A 20,618-nucleotide genomic window follows, 5' to 3' on the forward strand; every position below is an offset into this window, starting at 1 on the left:
CTGAGCCAGCAGATGCTCCCAAAGGTGACCACTCCCCTGCCCTGCCCCCAGGGAGGCCCGGCGTACCTGCCTTCATTTGGTGGCACCTGGTAGAGGCAGGAAGCTGTGGGTCAGGGTCAGCCCATGTGGAGACAACAGCTGTCATGAATGTGGTGGTGGTGTGTGGGGGGGGTCTGATCTTAGGGCCCCCAGGCCCAGGCCCCTTGTGTGATCCCTGCACACAACCTCTGGGCACCTACTCTGCTGTGGGGGATGGAAGGACAATGGGCAGAGACAGAGGGACAGATGGAGGTGGTGCTTTTCTGGGAGAAGGGCTTTTCAGTGTGCAAGCTTGGGGCATTAGACAGTATGTGTGCATGTGTGAGAGTCTGTATGTGTATGCGTGCTCATGTGCCCGTGTGCTTGTGTTTGTGCAAGTGTGCACGTGTCTGCGTGTGTCAGCATGCCTGCATAGGTCTGTATTGGCCTGCATGTGTGAACATGTCTCTGTGTGTGTATGTGTCTGTGTGTGTCTGCATTTGTCTCTGTGAATGTGCCTGTACATGTGTTTATGTGTGTGCATGTCTACCTGTGTCTGCATGTGTCTGCGTGTCTGCATGCATGTGGGTAGGTGCAGGCAGCAGTGGTGAGGCCATCAGAGGGGAGTTGTTCAGGATGGGGGGTTGGGTGAGGCCAGAGGACAGGGCAGGGGGGTGGGTGAGCTGGATGGGTGAGGGGCATGAGAGGGGCAGGGGTAGGAGGAAGAGGGAGCCATGAGACCCTAGAACAAGATCCCTTTGCCCTGGAGGGAGGGGTGACCCCAGACCTAAGACCCCTTTACCTTGGAGGGATTGAGGCTTCCAGTAAGAACTTGAGGCACGGAACTTGCAGCTGCTGCCTTGGGTCCTTCCATCAGGGCAGTGCAGGCAGTGCAGTGCAGTCAATCCCAGTGCAGGCAGGGGCAGAGCCACTAGACATGGGGATGGCTATGGGGAAACGGGGCCTGGTGGCGCCCCTCAGCCCAGCTTCTGGAGCGGAAGGTAACAGCACTGGGCCGGCCCCCTCTGACTGCTACGGAGAGCAATGCCTTGTTAGAATCCCCTCAGACAGAAGGGATGAGACCCCTTTCTGCGCCTGCTCCCGGTGGGCCTCCCTGACCCCAGGAAAGTCAGGTCATGTCAGGACTGTATGGGCTCAGAAGTCCTTGCGCTGCCAGCTGGACACCACAAGCAGCCATGGGGCGTAGGTTCAGGCCAGGGGCCAGGGGCCAGGCCAGGGGCCAGGAAGGTAGAGATCAGCAGGATCTTCCCAGGGCTCGTTCACGTCACCTGAGAGGCCCAGCGAGGGTCCAGGTCCAGGGTGGAGCATCCCCAGGAGACTGTAAGGCCAGGCGAGGCTGCAGAGGACGAGCTTTATTCTCTGGGAACTGACTGGGAAAGACTCTCAGGGACACTAGACACTCCCCGCAGCGGCTATAGCCTGGCCCCTTGGTTCCGCCCAGATCCCTGAGCTTAGTGCAGAGACCCCTTCCCTACTGAGCCCGAGTGGGCCAGGCCCCCTCCCACCCCCGCATGCGTCCTGTCTCGCTCAGCCCCTACCGCACCCTTGCCCAAGGCAGGAGCTGCCCCTTGAGGAGAGATGCGGGCTGGGGCCCGAGATGCACCCCACAACATGTGCACAGAGTGGGCTGAGTGTCCTAACCTTGCAGAAGGCCCCCAGGGCTCCCAGGGAGAGGGGTGCTGTGAGTTCGCTGGCGTCTGGGAAGGGGCGCAGGGACGGAACTTGGGACCTTGCAGTGCTCTGTGCACTAACCCTAACCCTAACCCAATTCCGAACCTCCCCTGCGGCTGCAAAGAACCCCCCTGGGAAGTTCCAATGGGGCCGTCGCCTTCAGACGCCCAGTGGGGGCAAAGTCACGTGAGGGACAGACTGACCCTACCCCAAGACTTCCCAGACACCTCCGGAATTTCCTTTTGTGGGGTCAGTGCACTTGGCCCCGAGAATGTGCCTCTGTGCTCTTACTGTCGGGCCCTGCTCCTGGCACGCCCTGCCCGGGGCTCATGGCTGCCGGGGAATAGCTAGACCATAAGGGTCTAGCTCAGGACCGTCTCTCTGGATCCCGACCACCCACTCAGACTTTAACTTTTTTTTTTTGGCCACAGCCAGCTACTCCCAGTTCAATGCTCGGCATCCCACAGATCGTTAGGTCTGCGCCCAGCCCGTCCAGTGCGCTCTGGCCGCTGGATCACGTTTCAGCCGTTTCCCTTTGCTTGGGGCTACATTGGGTCTTTCTGGAGCACTTTGGGGCCAGCCCATGGTAGGTCCCATATGTGTCACAGCCCGATGAGCATGGTCAGAGCCTCTGTTCAGCTTACATGAAAAAGGGCAAAAGATCCGTCAAAAAAACAAAACCAGCAAAGATTCTGCACTGGAAAATCACCATAGACCTGGGCAGAAGGACACGCTGGGGCTATTCCGTTTCCACAAAGCAAGTAAGTATTGTGACCTTGGCAATGAAGTTATTCACGCGGCCTGACAAGCAGGAAATAAATCCCAGCATACAGGAAGAGCCCACGATTCTTGCCCATGAGCTGTGGGGGTATCCTACACCCAGGCAGGTGTGGGCATGAAGGGGGGCATGAGGCTCGGAGATCCTCCTAAGACAAATGTTTCCAAGATGCCCGGGGCAGGGGAGTCTGGCACACCTCACCCCCCCAGATCTGCATTATTTAACCATCATGAACAGAGGAGTCTGTAGAATTCTCGTCATCTGTTTCTGGGCATCTAGCTTATTAATTATTCCCCACACCGTCTGGAATTCTGTAGCTCTGTTATTGACCATTATTACTGTGATGCTTCTCCAGTACTGAAGAATTTCTGTTCAAAAATTTGGTTCATTGAGCATCTGGTTATAGTTTTTACTGTGCTCACCTTCATAGTGATCCTGGTGTATGTGGCTGTATCCTACATTTGCAAAGACTGCCCTTTGTTCAGCAAAGGAAGAAAGTTTTCTCCACCTGTTCTCACTTGATTGTAATTTTCATCAGCTATGGCAGTGCCATTTTTATATATGTCAACCTTCTGCTAAGGATGAAGTGGCCATGAATAAGGCAGTTTCTCTGTTTGCTCCGTCTATTGCCTCTTTGTTGCACCCCTCTGTTTATACTCTGAGAAATAAACAAGTAAAAAAACTTTCCATAACACTCCAAAAAGATTTTTATTTCATTCAAATAAGTAGTAATGCAGTAATTAAAAAATAAGTGTTTTGTGAGGAATGTGGATCAGAAATGAAGCAACACAATTGGCATAGAATAGTTTCCATATATACATTAAAAATATTGGATCACCATGAGAAACACAGTTATAAAACTGTTCATGGTTGGGTTTCAGTCCCATGAACAGTTTCACTGTTCATACACTGTTTCAACACCCATCCATCCACCAGGGTACATTTCCCACCAATGTCCTAATTTCCCTCCTTTCCCTCCTGCCACCCTCACCAGCCTGTCTGTATGGCAGGCACTTTCCTTCTCTCTCTCTCTCTCTCTCTCTCTCTCTCTCTCTCTCTCTCTCTTTTTCTCTCCCTCTCCCTCTCCTTTTGTGCATTATGGTTTGCACTACAGGTATTGAAAAGTTACCATGTTTGTTTCTTTACCTACTTTCAGCACACAGTTCTTATCCAGAGTGATCATTTCCAACTATCATTGTATAATGGTCCCTTCTCTATCCTAACTGCCCTCTCCCCCCACCACTTTGAGGCAAGCTTCCAAGTGTGAACCAATCCTCCTGGCCCTTATTTCCACTGTCCTTGGGGACTGGTCTCATATTAAATATTATTTTTATATACAACAAATGAGTCCAATCATTCTATATCTATTCCTCTTCTTCTGACTCATTTCAATCAGCATGATATTCTCCATATCCCTCCATTTATAAGTGAATTTCATAACTTCATTTTTCCTAATAGCTGCATAATATTCCATTGTGTAGATGTACCATAGTTTCTTTAACCCGTAATCTGTTCTTGGTCACTCAGGTTGTCTTCCAGATTCTGGCTATTGTCATTAGTCACAGTGCTGCAATGAACATACATTCTGAGACTATACACCAGGATCCCCAAAACAGAGTAAAAATGCTATCTGAACTTCTATGTTCATTTCCTATTTATGTTTTTACCCCTTTGTACTGTGATTTGCTGTATTGTTGAAGACTGTTTTGTGCATACTTCATATATGAAATCCACAACTAGAGTATACATTTCTTTTAAAAAATTTTTTGTATATAAAAATTTATTGTAATTTTTGCATCATGTCACAAACCTCAAAGAATCCAAAAGAACCCAAATAATCATCAAAAGTTAATGGGCAGATTAAGGTGTAATAAGCTACAAATATTTTAAACATATTGGACATAGGGGCTGGAGTGATAGTACAGTGGGTAGGGCATTTGCCTTGCACGTGGCCTACCCGGGTTTGGTTCCCAGCATCCCATATGGTCCCCTGAGCACCGCCAGGAGTAATACCTGAGTGCATGAGCCAGGAGTAACCCCTGTGCATTGCCAGGTGTGACCCAAAAAGCAAAAAAAAAAAACATATTGGACATACTGATTTGAATAAGCTGCAAACAAAAATATGAATCTATTTATATGAAACTTTTGAGAAGATTAATCTATAGTGACAGATAATTACCAGTTTCCTGGAACCAAGATTGAGAAAAGAATAAAGCATGAAAACACATAAAAATTTTGAGTTACTAAAAGCGCATATATGAAAAAAATCAGTGGAATTTATCATTTAGTTTTTATTGCATGTAAATTATACTTCATATGATGACTTGAAATACATATGCATGCTTTTTGGACCATTTTTATATATTTCATTTTCATAAAAATAGTTCACAATTGTTCATTATTGATAATATTCAAACACCCATCCCACCACCGAGTACCTTCCCACCACACAAGGGGGAAGTGTGTGAAGGTTGTTGTATTTCATTCTGGAGCCATTTAAGCTGGAATATAAAAGAATACAAGCAAGTATGTTAAAACCTAACAAATGTGTGTTACTTTTGGTAAGTAAGTGGGTTAGAGGGTAATAATAGGTCCAGGAAATTCTGCTGTGCTCTCTTCCAGGAGCTTTAGTTTATAGTTAGAGTATACATTTCTTTCTCTGGTTTCAACCCAGTTAATGTGTTCTGAAAATACGTATATGAAAGAATTTTAGGAGCAAAAAGTGGGTGAGAGAAACCACATTTACACAAATTTTACTAACAGTTATTTTTAAATTATTTTATTTTTATTAGTTATTGCTGCTAGCCACTCTTTTTCTTTGTTCCTTTCTTCTTTTCTTAGTTTGGCTCACACTTAGCAGTACTCAGGGTCTGTGCTAAGGGATCGCTCTTGGTGATGATTAGGGACCATATTCAGTACCATGTACTAGAACCAGTGTTGGCTGAACGTATATAAGTGCCTTAAACATAAACAAGTGCTTAACCGTCTTGCTCTCTTTCTTTACAAGAAACCTTGTATCAAAGTCTTTGGAGAGATAGCACAGCGGGTAGGGCGTTCGCCTTACAAGCGGCCAACATGGCCGACCCAAGTTCGATTCCTCCGCCCCTCTCGGAGAGCCCGGCAAGCTACCGAGAGTATTCGATATGCCAGACACAGTAACAACAAAGTCTCCAATGGAGACGTTACTGGGCCCGCTCGAGCAAAATCGACAAGCATTGAATATTTGAAAGGTAAACATATCTTTTTTTCTCATTAAACTTTTGTTTTTAATGGGTCTCAAAATTCTGTGACAGATACTTGGTCAAGTTGTTTCCATTAAAAAGTACTGATTTTAAAAACTAATAACTTAAACTGCCACACACACACCACAAAAAATGGTCCACAAAACATTTTCCTTTCCCTCAGAAGGTTTTACGATGCATTGTTATCATTAACCAGTCTTTTACTATTAAACTTAAATGGCCAATTGAGACAAACATTTCTGAAACCGTTCTTCCACCACGATTAAGACTGGGGTGGCAGGTACTGGGGATAATATTCATTTAGCCTTCTGAGTCTTCTGGGTAGACTTGGTAACCTTGCCAGCTCCAGCTGCCTTCTTGTCCACTGCTCTGATGACACCCACAGCAACAGTCTGCCTCATATCACGAACAGCAAAACGACCCAGAGGAGGGTAGTCAGAGAAGCTCTCAACATACATGGGCTTGCCAGGCACCATATCAATGATGGCAGCGTCACCAGATTTCAAGAACTTGGGTCCATCTTCCAGCTTTTTCCCAGAACAACCATCAATCTTCTCTTTCAGCTCAGCAAACTTGCAAGCAATGTGGGCGGTGTGGCAATCCAGCACAGGTGCATAACTAGCACTGATCTGACCGGGATGGTTCAGGATAATCACCTGAACTGTGAAGCCTGCAGCTTCCATTGGAGGATCATTTTTGCTGTCACCAGCCACATTGCCACGACAAACACCTTTAACAGACACGTTTTTGACGTTGAAGCCCACGTTGTCCCCAGGAAGAGCTTCACTTAGAGCTTCATTGTGCATTTCAGCAGACTTAACTTCAGTTGTAACATTGATTGGAGCAAATGTGACCACCATGCCAGGTTTAAGAACATCAGTCTCAACTCGACCCACAGGGACAGTACCAATACCTCCAATCTTATAAACGTTCTGCAGGGGCAGATGCAGGAGTTTGTCAGTTGGACAGTGGGAGGCAGGATGCAATCCAGAGCTACAAGCAATGTGGTTTCACTGGCACTGCCATCTTTACGGGTGACTTTTTATTCCTTGAAATAGGGCATATTACCATTTGGCTCCAGCATGTTGTCACCGTTGCAATCAGAAATTGGCACAAATGCTACTGTGTCAGGGTTGCAGCCAATTTTCTTAATGTAGGTGCTGACTGCCTTAACAATTTCCTCTTGTCTCTTCTGACTGTAGGGTGGCTCAGTGGAATCCATTTTGTTAATGCCAACAATGAGCTGTTTCACACCCAGAGTGTAAGCCAGAAGGGCATGCTCGCTGTTCTGCCCGTTCTTGGAGATACCAGCCTCAAATTCACCCACACCAGCAGCAACAATCAGGACAGCGCAGTCAGCCTGAGAAGTGCCTGCAATCATGTTCTTGATAAAGTCTCTGTGTCCTGGAGCATCAATGATGGTCACATAGTACTTGCTGGTCTCGAACTTCCACAGGGAGATATCAATGGTGATACCATGCTCACACTCCGCTTTCAGTTTATCCAAGACCCAGGCATACTTGAAGGAGCCCTTTTCCATCTCAGCGGCCTCCTTCTTGAATTTCTCGATCGTTCTCTTGTCGATGCCGCCACATTTGTAGATCAGGTGGCCAGTGGTGGTGGACTTGGCCGAGTCTACGTGTCCGATGACGTCGATGTTGATGTGAGTCTTTTACTTTTCCATTTTGGCTGGCGCTTAGCTGTGGTTTTCACGACACCTGTATTCTGGCGGCAAACTCGTTGCGAAAAAGGGTAAACATATCTTTTTAACTTTATATATCAGGCTTGTCATTCTAACTCTCAGAAAAATTATATGGACCTGTACATTGAGTATAGTAATATTCTTGGTCCCTTCCTATCTTGATTACTTAAAAGCAAGTATAAAGCGGTTGGCAAAAGATGTGTAACCCATAGCGATGTTGACTTGGTGAAGAGGATCTCTGTTAGCCCACGTTCTTAGATTCTTTAACATTTTCAAGATAGAGACGCTCAGAATAAGAGTTAGAAAAATTCCTTTCCCCCTAACTTTAATTAAATACCAAGGTTTACAAAGTTTTTCATAATACAGCTGTTTCAAATATTCAGTGTTTCAACACCAAGTCTACCAGCATTGTGCCATTCATATACCATTGTCCCCAGTTTCCCGTCCACTCCCCAAACCTGCCTCCTTAGTAGGCACAAAGTTATTTTACATATCTTGTTACAAGAAAATGCTAAGTGAAATTATCAAAAACTTTCTGGTTAAAAAAATTTGTGAAAATTGTTATATCACATATTGTTGTTCTTAGAACTATTGTTTGAGGACTTACTGAGCTGTTTGTTGCTAGTTGAAACTTCTATGTTATTATTTTAATTGATCTCGCTTATTCCACTGTTTATGCTATGTGTGAATCAATCCTAAAGAATATTTCTGATTTGCAATTACAGTTCTAATTTTATATGTCTCATTTGAGTTTGCTGTTATTGCTTTTCTCTCTGAGGACTTTAACCTCTGCTTCAAGGGCCAGAGGTTCATTTACTTAATAAATACCATTTTAAATTCACTGGAGATTTTTGATTCAGAACATCCTTTCACCTTTTTATTATGCTTTTCTTTTCCATAATTAATGTGATTGAAGAAAGTTGAGTGTCTTCGCGTAAAACCCGTTTGCTCTAGATAATCAGGACACCCACTTGTACAAAGCTAGAGAGGCTTCTGAACTTTCCTTGTGTTTTTAATGATATCATTTCTTTGACTACCAAGAAATATTTCTTAGTTTAAAAGTCGGATGGTGTACCTTAAAATTTAGAAAACAGGTATACATTCACAGTCAATTTAGCTGCTTAGAAATATGATCAAATGATTTTATTGGTATATTTATATATTTTGTTCAACTAGAGGTTATCTGAATTTGTTTAAGAGAAGTCTTCCAGGTGAAACATTAAAGAAATTCAAATGTAAGTACTGGAATATTTTGATAGAAAAATTATTTTCTATTTGTACTTATGGAAAAGTTGTTTATGTACTTTCATACTGTGTATGATTGTTCACTTCATATTTTCACTCTTGAATGATAATTTCAATTGCTAGATTAAACTTTATGTTTAATAGATTATCAAGAGGATATTAATTTCTGATGCTATTTGATAATACACCAAACAAAATTTATCAGAGAGGAAATGTAGGGAAGCCCATTTTCCATTTTATGCATCATTGTATTGGTAGAATGTGAGGTATAGTGGTTAGATTGAAAGACTGAGATAAATCCCGAGGCTTGATAAAAATTCTCACTTGTCCTATATATTTATGTCTCTATTTTGTTTAAAAACTATTTCGTATTCGTCAATGGTCTTGAGAATTGTGCCCTTGGGCAAAATAAAACTTAAAAAGAAATCAGGTGTTCCTTTCCTATCATATCCTGTTCTTTTGTATCACCCAGGATTGCTTTTTACTCATTAACGTGAGTAAAATGATTAAAAAAATAATAAGTAATGTTAGGAATTTGTTGCATATCTCTCCATTTAACTCTATTATTATATTCAAATTAAAAATATTCCCCATTTCACTATAAGTACCCTTTGTTTATGCTATTTTCTCTCTGAGAAATAGTTGTCTTATAAAAAGGAAAATGTGATACATCTTTTGAATTCTCCCTCTCCCTCTACTATAAAATCTGTAAAGAGCCCTATATTTTTCTTTCTTTTTGTTTTTCTTTTGGGTCACACCCAGGGATGCACAGGTGTAACTCCTGGCTCTGCACTCAGGAATTACTCCTGGCAGTTCTCAGCTGACCATATGGGATGCCAGGGATCGAACCTGGTTTGGCCATGTGCAAGGCAAACGCCCTACCGCTGTGCTATTGCTCCAACCCCGAGCCCTATTTTCTTGATGCAGCAATCACACGCGAAATTTTGTGAATGATTATAAGACAGTGAAAATTATTTCGACAACAAATTGGTTTGGGAACTGATATTAAACTTTATGACAACCCTCCCCAATAAAAATAATGAAAGTTACATTTGCAGTAAAAATTTTCTAGCAGTACCATTTATAAAAGCTAAGATAAGAATTCTTTTGATTATATACTTTCTTATTATATTTAAATATTAAAACTTTAGTATATAGTAATTATAAAATGACTCACAAGAGATATCTTTTCATATTGTTTTCCAAATGTTGTGTGTATTACACAGATGCTTCACATCGAAATTAGGTCAGATATATTTAAGTGCTTAAAATGCTGGTGGTTACTCTATTGAATAGTAGAGACATGTAGCAGTTATTGAAGAGACAAAATAGATCAATAAAACAAAGTCATAACTTAGGTATTTGAGAGCAGTTATCATGCTTCACTTGCTCTGACCTTGAGAAATTGTGGTTGATCATCATTCTTATTGCCACATTGATAAATAATTCGAATGAAGAGAAATTGTTTCAAGAAATAGAATATCAATTACTTGCTTGAAAATCTGGCCAGAAGGCTAGCTAGATATAGGATATCTAGCTATTTACCTCTGTTAGATAGTAAGCATGTTAATTAAATATTAATATAGCATAATAGTTAACAAACATTGACAGAATGATCTCATGAAAAGCTTTCCCTCCCAGTTCTCCTAAAATCAATCTCCCTTCCTTCCTTCCTTCCTTCCTTCTTTCCTTCCTTCCTTCCCCTCTTTTTTCTCCTCCTCCTCCTCTTCCTTCTCTTCTTCCTCCTCCTCCTCTTCCTTCTCTTTTTCCTCCTCCTTCTCCTCCTCCTCCTTCCTTCCATCCTCCTCCTCCACCTCCTCCTCCACCTTCTTCTTCTTCTTCTTCTTCTTCTTCTTCTTCTTCTTCTTCTTCTTCTTCTTCTTCTTCTTCTTCTTCTTCTTCTTCTTCTTCTTCTTCTTCTTCTTCTTCTCTTCCTCCTACTCCTCCTTTCTCTTTCTTCTCTTTCAAACTATTTTAGTAAAAAATAAAATTGATTTTCATTGGAATCATTTCTCTGAAGACACCTCTGAAGTCAACATCATGGTGTGCTTTGCCTGTTTTTCTCAATATATTTTCTGGACATTGTTGTATTGGTAGAATGTCAGGTACAGTGGTTAAATTGGGCTGGAGCAATACACAGTGGGTAAGGCGGTTGTCTTGCAAGTGGCCGACCCAGGGTTCAATTTTTCCATCCCTCTTGGAGAGCCTGGCAAGCTACTGAGAGTATCCCACCCGCAGGGCAGAGCCTGGAAAGCTCCCCGTGTCATATTCGATATGCCCAAAACAGTAACAACAAATCTCACAATGGAGACCTTACTGGTGCCTGCTCGAGCAAATCGATGAACAATGGGAGGACAGTGCTACAGTGGTTAGATTGAAAGACTGAGATAAATTCCGAAGCTTGACAAAAAATATTCTCACTTGTACTATCTATTTATGTCTCTATTTTGTTTATCAACTATTTAGTATTCATCAATGTTCTTGAAAATTGTGCCCTTGAGCAAAATACAACTTACGAAGAAATCAGGTCTTCCTATCATATCCCTTTCTTTTGTATCATCCAGGATTGCTTTTTACTCATTAACGTGAGTAAAATGATTGAAAAAAATAATAAGTAATGTTAGGAATTTGCTGCATATCTCTCCATTTAACTCAATTATTAAATTCAAATTAAAAATTCCCTGTTTCATGATAAGTACCCTTTGTTTATGCTATTTTCTTTCTGAGAAATAGTTGTCTTATAAACAGGAAAATTCAATATAACTGGCCCATTTAATTGACTTCTAGTTTTCAATGTCTTTTAATTATTACACTTAAACATCAGTTTGCTCAAAATTTCCATATCAATAGATCTTCCTTCAAGAATTTTTGACAACTTCTATTGTTTATTTGAGGGATTCCTAATCTGTGCTCATGTTGTCCCTATTTTCTTTAACCATAAAATGCCAAGGCATTAAGAACATAAAATACAGAAAAGAATCCTATTCACAAATGATTCTGGGAATCGGGCTTAGTCATATGCAAAAGAATGAAGTTGGTCTGCTCTTTTTCATCTTGCACAAATATTAACTTGAGGGACTTGATACTTAGACATTATACCCGAGTCCAGAAAATATACTGAGAAAAATAGACAAAGCACATGATGTTGACTTCAGAGGTAAATCTTCAGAGAAATGATTCCAATGGAAATCAATTTTAGTTTTTACTAAAATAAAAAATGAACAAATGGTTTACATCAACCTAAAAGTCTCTATAGAGCAAGAAATTTATTATTAAATGCAAAAAGACATTCAGCTAAATGGGAATAAATATTTGCATCCCTGCCTTACAACAACAGCAGCTGCAGTAGCAGCAACAACAAAGGCTTTGGCTTGAGGAAACTTCATGTGTAAAACTTAATTTCCCAAGTGAAACTGGCACTACAATTGGTGGTAAGGAAAAAGAAGATCAATACTTCCAAACTATGTTCATTATTAGGAAGGAAAGCAATTTTGAGAGATTTGATGGTAGGGAGCCTCCCAAAATTTGGTGACCAAGGCAGAGGTTTATGAGTAGGTTTCCTTTAAGCTGAGTCTACAGTGGCAAGGGGTAACACATTAGTAAATGTTCTGGGAGCTTCTCTTGAGTTTGTCACATTTGTTCTGTTATCTTCTGTCCTTACAAAGATGGAGACACAGCTCATTTCCTTGTGTGGTTTGGTTTTTGCATTAAAGTCTATGCAGAATTCATTTTTTTGGCCCATGAAAGTTGATCGTGTAGTTTATTCTGGTTTTATAGGAGATTGCAGAAAATTCATTTTTCCATTAAATTCCCTTTATTTGAATCATTAGCACAGCCTATTACACACATACATATACATATATATATATTTATTAATTAATTGGCTGTTTTAAAAAAGGTTTCCTCAATTTGGTTGTTGGATTTTTCCTTCTGGTTAGATTCGGGTTAGTCATTCTCAGCTGTAGAACTATGTATGGAGATTGTTACATTGAATGAAAGCTCTAATAACCAGATATAGTTGTCCTGTTTTTCCTTTATAAAATTACTGGACTTGTAATGAATGTTATGAGACTATGCTTAAGACCATGTATGTATTTAGCTTGGCTAAATATTTTGCTTCCTTTGATGTTTTTATGACTAAAATAATCCTTAAATGGTGATTGCGAAAGGTTAATTTGTTAATTTTTCAATTTCCACCCTATCTTGACATCTACCATCTGGTTCCTGTTATTCCATTATAGGCAAGATCTTACCTTTTCCCAACATAATTGGCTCATTTAATTGACTTCTAGTTTTCAATGTCTTTTAATTATTACACTTAATCATCAGTTTGTTCAAAATTTTCATATCAATAGATTTTCCTTCAACCTTGTTCCTATGGAATTTTTGACAACCTATATTGTTCATTTGAGGGATTCCTAATATGTACTCATGTTGTCCCTATTTTTTTACCATAAAAATGGAGCCAGCATTTATTTCCTGATGAAAAAAAACATACCTAGAATTTTGCAGAAGGGGTTTAAGTTGTATGTTTTCCCTATTCTGACTCAGTTTGGATCAGGAAACATTTTAGAGATAGCTGGTTCAATTTAGTGGGATACATATTAGGGACTAGAAAACATTTTAGAGATAGCTAGTTCAATTTACTGGGCTATATATTAAGAACCAGGAAACATTTTAGAGATAGCTGGTTCAATTTAGTGGGCTACATATTAAAGTCTAGACTCAAGGAAAGCTAATTAATACAGAGATGTCTTTTCCCTAGAAATTTTAGTAGACTTAGGAAATACAGGCATACTTATAACACAGAACACAAAATAACAAATTTTGAACATACTTGCATACAGATATACATCCATATATGTAACTACCTATATGAATGTATATTTGTTCTCATATACAAATTTTATAATTTTTGAGTTCCACTGATACCTTGAATTTTTGTCTAACCATGTTTTATTATAATTGTTATCCTCAATACATGTTTCTTCCAGTACCTTAGTAAAAATTCTGACACTAATAGACACTTATTTGCTCAATTTTATAGAGTGTAAAATATTTTAGCATAGCTTTGCTAATGTCCCTATTTTTTAAAAAAAACGCCAATTGTACTTCAAAATACAGGATTTGTTTATAGTTCCTTTGGCCTCTTTTTAGATCAAGATAAGGGAGGCATATTTAGTTAATACATTCAAAGAGACTTGGATTAGTTTCCTCCCTCCCTCCCTCCCTCCCTCCCTCCCTCCCTCCTACCTTGCCTCCCTCCCTCCCTCCCTCCTTTCCTTCCTTTCTTCCTTCCTTCGTTGCTTCTCTCTGTGCTTCACAGAGCTTACTCCTGTGTGCTCAGGGATCATGCTGGTGGTGCTCGGGATTATATAGGGTGCTGGGGATCAAACCTGCGTTGGGCATCTGCAAGGCAAACACCTTACCTGCTCTACAATCTCTCTAGCCTCAGGACAGTTTATTTCTTTACTCCACTATACTATGGTTATGGAATTCACCTGAGATATAAATGACTTTATCTTTTGCTTTCAGTTTCAGGTTTTTCTCTACCATCCTTTTAACGTTCAAATTGCTATTATTTCTAGATATTCATAACAAATTTACAAAGTACAAAACAACTTGACGGCTATGTGAAACTATATAAAAGTATAGCTTTATATAGTTACTGTTTTTTCACACTTTATAATGTAATTTTATTTTGTCACTGATAACAGTAATAGTACGTAATGAAAAAATAACCAGACCATGTATATGTGTATATGCTGATGGTATTAACATATAATAGTGGAAAAAATCAATGGTGTACAAAAAGAGAGGGATAAATACCGATTAATAAATTCCTTCTTGAAATGATTAGAAATTGGCTTCAGAAAATCAGAAAAGTCATATCTGCAAAGATATTATTTTCTTAGTACCATGATTAGCTTGTTGCATATTTATTTTTAGCACTAATTATTCTATGAGTTATTATTGTCATTACCTAAATTTCAAATTAGGAAATTGGTAACTATGGTTAATGACTTGTTCAAGATTGTTTCTGTAGGGTAAATGACATGTCCAGTATTCCAAGATTACTTCCATAGTAGATCACAGATGTTTTGAATGTAGAAAAAGTGGCTTAACTTCCTTGTAGTACATTAACTTTCTTGGGATAAATTCAGTGGACTTTAGGGCATCATTTTATATCCTGATTCTAACCTGGAGAAAGATTAATGTGTGAGTGTGTTTAATTGTTTTAACACTAAATATTTGCTCATTCATATTTTTGCATTACTTCTCAGTTCCATCTTCTGTGACATTTCTGTGAAGATTGGGCAGTACCATGAAGTCAGTGATGAGAAACCATTCCTCTGTCACAATGTTCATTTTACTGGGACTGACAAATGACCCACGATTAGAGATTATGATTTTTGTTTTTTTGCTTATCACTTATTTGTCCAGTATCATTGGGAATCTGATCATAATAGTTCTTATTCTGATGGATCCTCACTTAAAAACAGCTATGTACTTTTTTCTTCAAAATTTCTCTTTCTTGGAAATCTCATTCACTACTGCCTGTGTCCCCACATACCTGTACATGATATCAAGTGGAGACAAAACCATCTCCGTTGGAGCTTGCTTCAGTCAAATTTTTTTTATTGTCCTCTTTGGAGCTACAGATTTTTTCCTCTTGGCTGTTATGTCCTATGATCGCTATGTGGCCATCTGCAAACCCCTGCATTATGTAACCATCATGAACAGCAGAGTATGTAGGATTCTCATCATCTGTTGTTGGGTATCTGGCTTATTGATTATTTCCCCACCCCTTGGCTTGAGCCTTCATCTGGAATTCTGTGGCTCTGTTATTGACCATTATTACTGTGATGCTTCTCCAATACTCAATAACTCTTGTTCAGATACTCGGTTCATAGAGCGGCTGATTGTTGCGTGTGCTGTGTTGACTTTAATCATGACCCTTGTGGGTGTGGTTATCTCCTACATCTGCATCATCAGGATGATTCTCAGACTGCCCTCTGTTCAGCAAAGGAAGAAAGCTTTCTCCACCTGTTCCTCTCACTTGATTGTGGTTTCCCTCAGCTATGGAAGTGCCATTTCTATATATGTCAAACCTTCAGCTAAGGATGAAGTGACCAAGGATAAGGTAGTTTCTCTGCTAGCTACATCTGTTGCCCCTTTGTTGAACCCCTTCATTTATACACTGAGAAATAAACAAGTCAGAGAATCTTTTCATAATACTCTGAAAAGTTTCATATTTATTTCAAAGAAGGAATAAAACAATTCTGGAATGTAAAGTAAAATAATGCATTATTTTTAATATGGTTTCAAATTGAAGTCATAAAAGTGTCTACATTTTAACTTTCTGTGGTTTTAAACTGCAACTGTACCCTGAAAATACTATCAAGAAAAGAGAACTTTGTGAGAGAGATCACATTCACGTAACTTTTGTTATTTGTTCCATATTATTGTTATTACTTTGAAATATAAATTGAATTTCATACTGAATTGGAGTCATACAAAAGTGGAATTTAGAGGCCAGGGATGTGGATCAAGTAGTAAAACTCACTGAGTAGATGCCCTTCCAGACCAAAAAAAAAGATTTTTAAAATTATTGTATAAATGTTTAGGGGATTAATAACTGTGTTAATAAAATATACCTGGGAGTCTGAAAAAACCTATAACTTCTTAATAAATTTATACTGGGCCTTTATGGAAACATCCTCCAGTTATTTTTATTTATTTATTTATTTATTTATTTTTGAATCATGCCCAGAGATGCTCAGATGTTACTTCTGGCTCCTCACTCAGGAATTAGTCCTGGAGGTGCTCAGGAAACCATATGGGATGCCAAGGATTGAACCTGGGTCGGCTGTGTGCAACGCAAATGCCCTCCCTGCTGTACTATTGCTCCGGCGCCAGTTATTTTTCTTATCACTTTATTTAAAGATTCAATTATTTTCAATGGACTGGAGGTTTTCAGCTTTCAGGGCTGGGTCCCTTGGGGGTGGGAGGGCTCTCACCGGTCCCCCTCTGGGATGTGAAATAAAACAGGCTGGCACAGGGTCTGGTGGCATGGCTGTGGCAGGTGTAATGTTGCTCCCTTCCAGGAGAGAAAGCCGTGTTACCTGGAGGGTGGCTAATGACAAGATTATTTGTCGCTGGAAAGAGGTGGCTTATGGGTGTGACCTCTGGGTCACCGGAGACAAGGGAAAACGGGCAGAGGATCTCCACTCCCAGTCCCGTTGAACCCAGAGTCCTGAGTCACAAAGTTCCACAAACCTGGGTTTTGTCAGACTTCACTTATGGTGAGACTTGGCCTGAGTGTGTGTGGGAATGGCCTTGAGCATGGTGGCAGTTGAGTTATGGAGGTTTTCAGGTGGCAGTCCTGGGTCCCTTGGGGCAGAGAGCATGATAAATGATTTACTTTTTATTGCTTGTTATTGGGGCTGGAGCGATAGCACAGTGGTAGGGCGTTTGCCTTACAAGCGGCCAACATGGCCGACCCAAGTTCAATTCCTCCGCCCCTCTTGGAGATCCCGGCAAGCTACCAAGAGTATCTCGCCAGCACGGCAGAGCCTGGCAAGCTACCCGTGACGTATTCAATATGCCAAACACAGTAACAACAAGTCTCGTGATGGAGATGTTACTGGGCCTGCTCAAGCAAATTGATGAACAATGGGAGGACCGTGACCGTGCCTGTTATTAATAATTGACTAGAAATGATGCAAAAAGGAATTTTAGAGGAAAGTGTGTTAAAATAATTATATCTCTCCATGGAATGATTACACCCCTGTATGAGACTACTAACATATTGTTATAAATTGAGCCTTGTGTGCCAATATATATATATATATATATGGTATATCAGTTGCATAAAGTATGAGATATCACAGCCATGGGCTCTAGGAATTCTAAAAGTTTAATTAGGGTAATAGAGCGGGATGGTGTAAATCTACATTTTTAAGATATTTTAATATAGCTATTCAAAATGAAAATCTTGACTGTCGACGGTCAAGAATCAGGGATGCTGTCTCATTTGCCAAAGTGTCGAAAATCAGATGGGCTCGATTCGTAATGAGATTTGGAGACAACTGCTGGGCTAGAGCCATTACTGACTGGATTCCATGGGACGTCAAAAGATCGCGTGGCCGCCCCATATGAGATGGTCAGACTTCTTCATCAAGACCCTGAACAATTGGTTTGAGGCTGTTCGTTTTCCTAGAATGAGCAGACGCCATTGGGCTACATAAGCATGCGACAGGGATGAATGGATACGTTACTGGTGCCTGCTCGAGCAAGTTGATGAGTAATGGGATGTCAGGTGATCAAGTGATCAAGTGATAATTTAAAAGGTTGAATAGATCACGATGACAGACTTGAGTATATTGTTTAGCTTAATCAGACAATAACTGAGGTTGGCATGAGAAGAAAGATTGAGTGAGCTATTTATCTAAGGTGGCTTCTTCAGTGCTGTGTCTGGCACCAAGGCTGAGAGAGCTTGATGAAATAAGGTGAAACAAGTATCTGTGATCTCCCCATGGAGTGAATCTGGGCTTCCTCACTACTTTAGCGTATTCTAAAATTTTCACATTACATCTGGTTTCTCCTACAGCATGTTTCCAAAAGAGAGAGTAAGCTTTCAATGCTGGTTTCTTAGCACTTGCATCTTCACTTCTAACACTTTCTTATGGTCAAATCAAATCATCAACATAGCAGAATTAGAGGGGAGAAGAAAAGAATCATATAACATGTCAGGGGAATGTATTGAAGGATTTGAAACAGTTTTTAATCCACCAACCTTACAAAGCTAGGACAAATGAAATATCCAGTTATATCCAGTTACTACAAATCATTTTACCAGCTATAGGATTCACTGGCCCCCATTTTTACCAGCAAGTTGACATTTAACCCAATGACTTTTATGTTTTTTAAACATAATTTTCTAAATCAGCATACGAATACCAAGAGTAGGTTAATCCATACTGACAGAAAACAGACTAGCAATTTCCAGGGCTTAGCATGCAGGAGGAATAAGTTTGAACTGGCTAACGGGAATAGGATTTCCTTTGAATGAAGCAACGATCCTGTGACTAGTTAGTGGTGACAGTCACAAATAGTGTGAATGTATTCAATGCCACAGTTAGCCATTTCCAAGTGACTAATGTGATTTTATAGCTATATTATCTTAATGTTTTTTTTTTAAAATTAAAAGCAAAAAACAAATCGTGGGACTGAGCTGGTTGTGAATCCTGGTGCTACTCTGTGTTCGCTGTTCAGGCTTACTGAGGCTAGGTAACCCCAGGCATCTTCATTTGTAAGGGCAGCATTTCCAGCCAGTCCTCGTTGTAGAGATCACGTGAGATATGATACAGTTACTCACGTGGCCACAGTCACAGCGGGAGAGTGAAAGGCCTTGTGAGTTCTGAATGTCATCCCAAGTGAATATTGGACCCCCTTCTCTACAACAGATGCCAAATTCCTTCTTGCTCTTGGTTTTCCTGGAGAACAAAATGTGGTCTTCAGAGAAGTTATTAACTGTAATACAGGTCTTTCGTCTCGTGGAAAGGGGGAGTAGATAAAATGCTGCACAGCGTTTCTGGGCCCTTAACTCCAGCTCCCTTCTGTCACTGTAACTTACCACAGTGCTGTGACTCCTGAAAAGCTCTTTTCTATTTTTCTTGTCTTTTTGCACCCAAGCTTCATGTTCCTCTTCCTTGTTCCTCTGTCATCTCCTCACATTTCCTCTTGTCTCTCTTCTCCCATCCTTCCTTCATGGCCAAATTCTTGGCCTTTTACAGTCTATCAACCCAACTGACTTTGTTGGTTATGCAGTGTTGCATATACTTCTGATCAGTAGCCCCAAAGCCCTCAGAACCCAAGGAAGAAATTCAGCTGGTAGTTGTATTCCAGTGACAGATGATTTACACTTTGTGGTAGACTTGATTACCCTTCAGAAATTTCTGAATGAATCAGCTGTGAATCCTTTGCCATTTTTATAAAGAATGGAGAAGTGTTACTTAATGAAAGTAATAACCTAGTTTTAGTCACCTTGTATTTACAAGTAAACTAAATCATTAGAAAAATAAACAGGAAACTATAGTTTTGCACTGAATGATAAGAAAGGAGAAAAGGAGAGAAAATTTGGGGCAGTCAGTTTTTGTCAGGTTCCTAGAAAATTAAGGGTGAGTGAAGGTAGAGTTTATTACTGTCTGGGAATAAAGGGATCTTGGGAGGATGATGTCATTCATGTCTCAGGAAGCCTCAGGGCAGAGAATGAGGAAACTGAGGCTACAGGAAGTGAATCAAACTGATCAGCTCTTCTGTAAACTGTGGCTGAACTGAATTCCATCCCTGGTTTGGGCCTCAAACCTTTGCCTGGGCAGGAACCTTCTCATGAGATTTTACTATCCCTCTCCTGAGTACTTCCAGGCACCTGGGAGTAATCCCCTTCTCAGATGTGAGGGGGGGACATACAGAAGTAACAGAGGCTTTGGGTCTGGGATCTGAGTTTTGTTTTGCTGTGGGGACAGAGGGTGGTTTGGACACACTGGACAGTTCTCAGGGCCTCTTCCTGGCTCTGTGCTCAGATGTATCCCCTGATGGTACTTGGGGACCCATATTGGTACTGGTGATGGAAATGGGGATCAGCTGCAGGCAAAGCAAGCACCTTAGCCCCTGCACTGTCTCTGGTCTCAAGGCCTTGGGCACTCTTCACTCCATCTTTTGTTCTTGTGATTCAGTTTCTGTCTTTGAATCAGGTGTTGGAGATTCTGTGGTCTTCAGAGGCTGTTCTTGCGTCTTCTAGAGGAGGATTAAAGTGCTGTGGTATTTGCCACAGACCACTGAGGACAGAATCCAGTAATGCCCTAAAAGACCCTTTTTTGTCACTAACTTCTGGGGTCACTCACTGGTGCTCTGTCTTTTGATGGGTTTCCCAGCC

The 20,618-nt window shown here is 40.7% G+C and overlaps 1 protein-coding gene and 1 pseudogene across 1 annotated transcript; one reads left to right on the forward strand and one right to left on the reverse strand.

Annotated features, from left to right (window-relative positions):
- Nucleotides 1–5,982: 5,982 nt before the first annotated feature.
- Nucleotides 5,983–7,414, reverse strand: LOC130029202 (elongation factor 1-alpha 1-like; annotated as a pseudogene).
- A 7,600-nt stretch (nt 7,415–15,014) lies between these two features.
- LOC130029103 (olfactory receptor 6C2-like) lies at nt 15,015–15,953 on the forward strand. Its single transcript, XM_056119982.1, has one exon. It carries the CDS (start codon nt 15,015–15,017, stop codon nt 15,951–15,953), a length of 939 nt encoding a protein of 312 aa, XP_055975957.1.
- The last annotated feature ends 4,665 nt before the right edge of the window (nt 15,954–20,618 follow it).

The sequence above is a fragment of the Sorex fumeus genome, unplaced genomic scaffold (assembly GCF_029834395.1).
Source record: "Sorex fumeus unplaced genomic scaffold, SorFum_2.1 ptg000042l, whole genome shotgun sequence".
NCBI lineage: Eukaryota > Metazoa > Chordata > Mammalia > Eulipotyphla > Soricidae > Sorex > Sorex fumeus.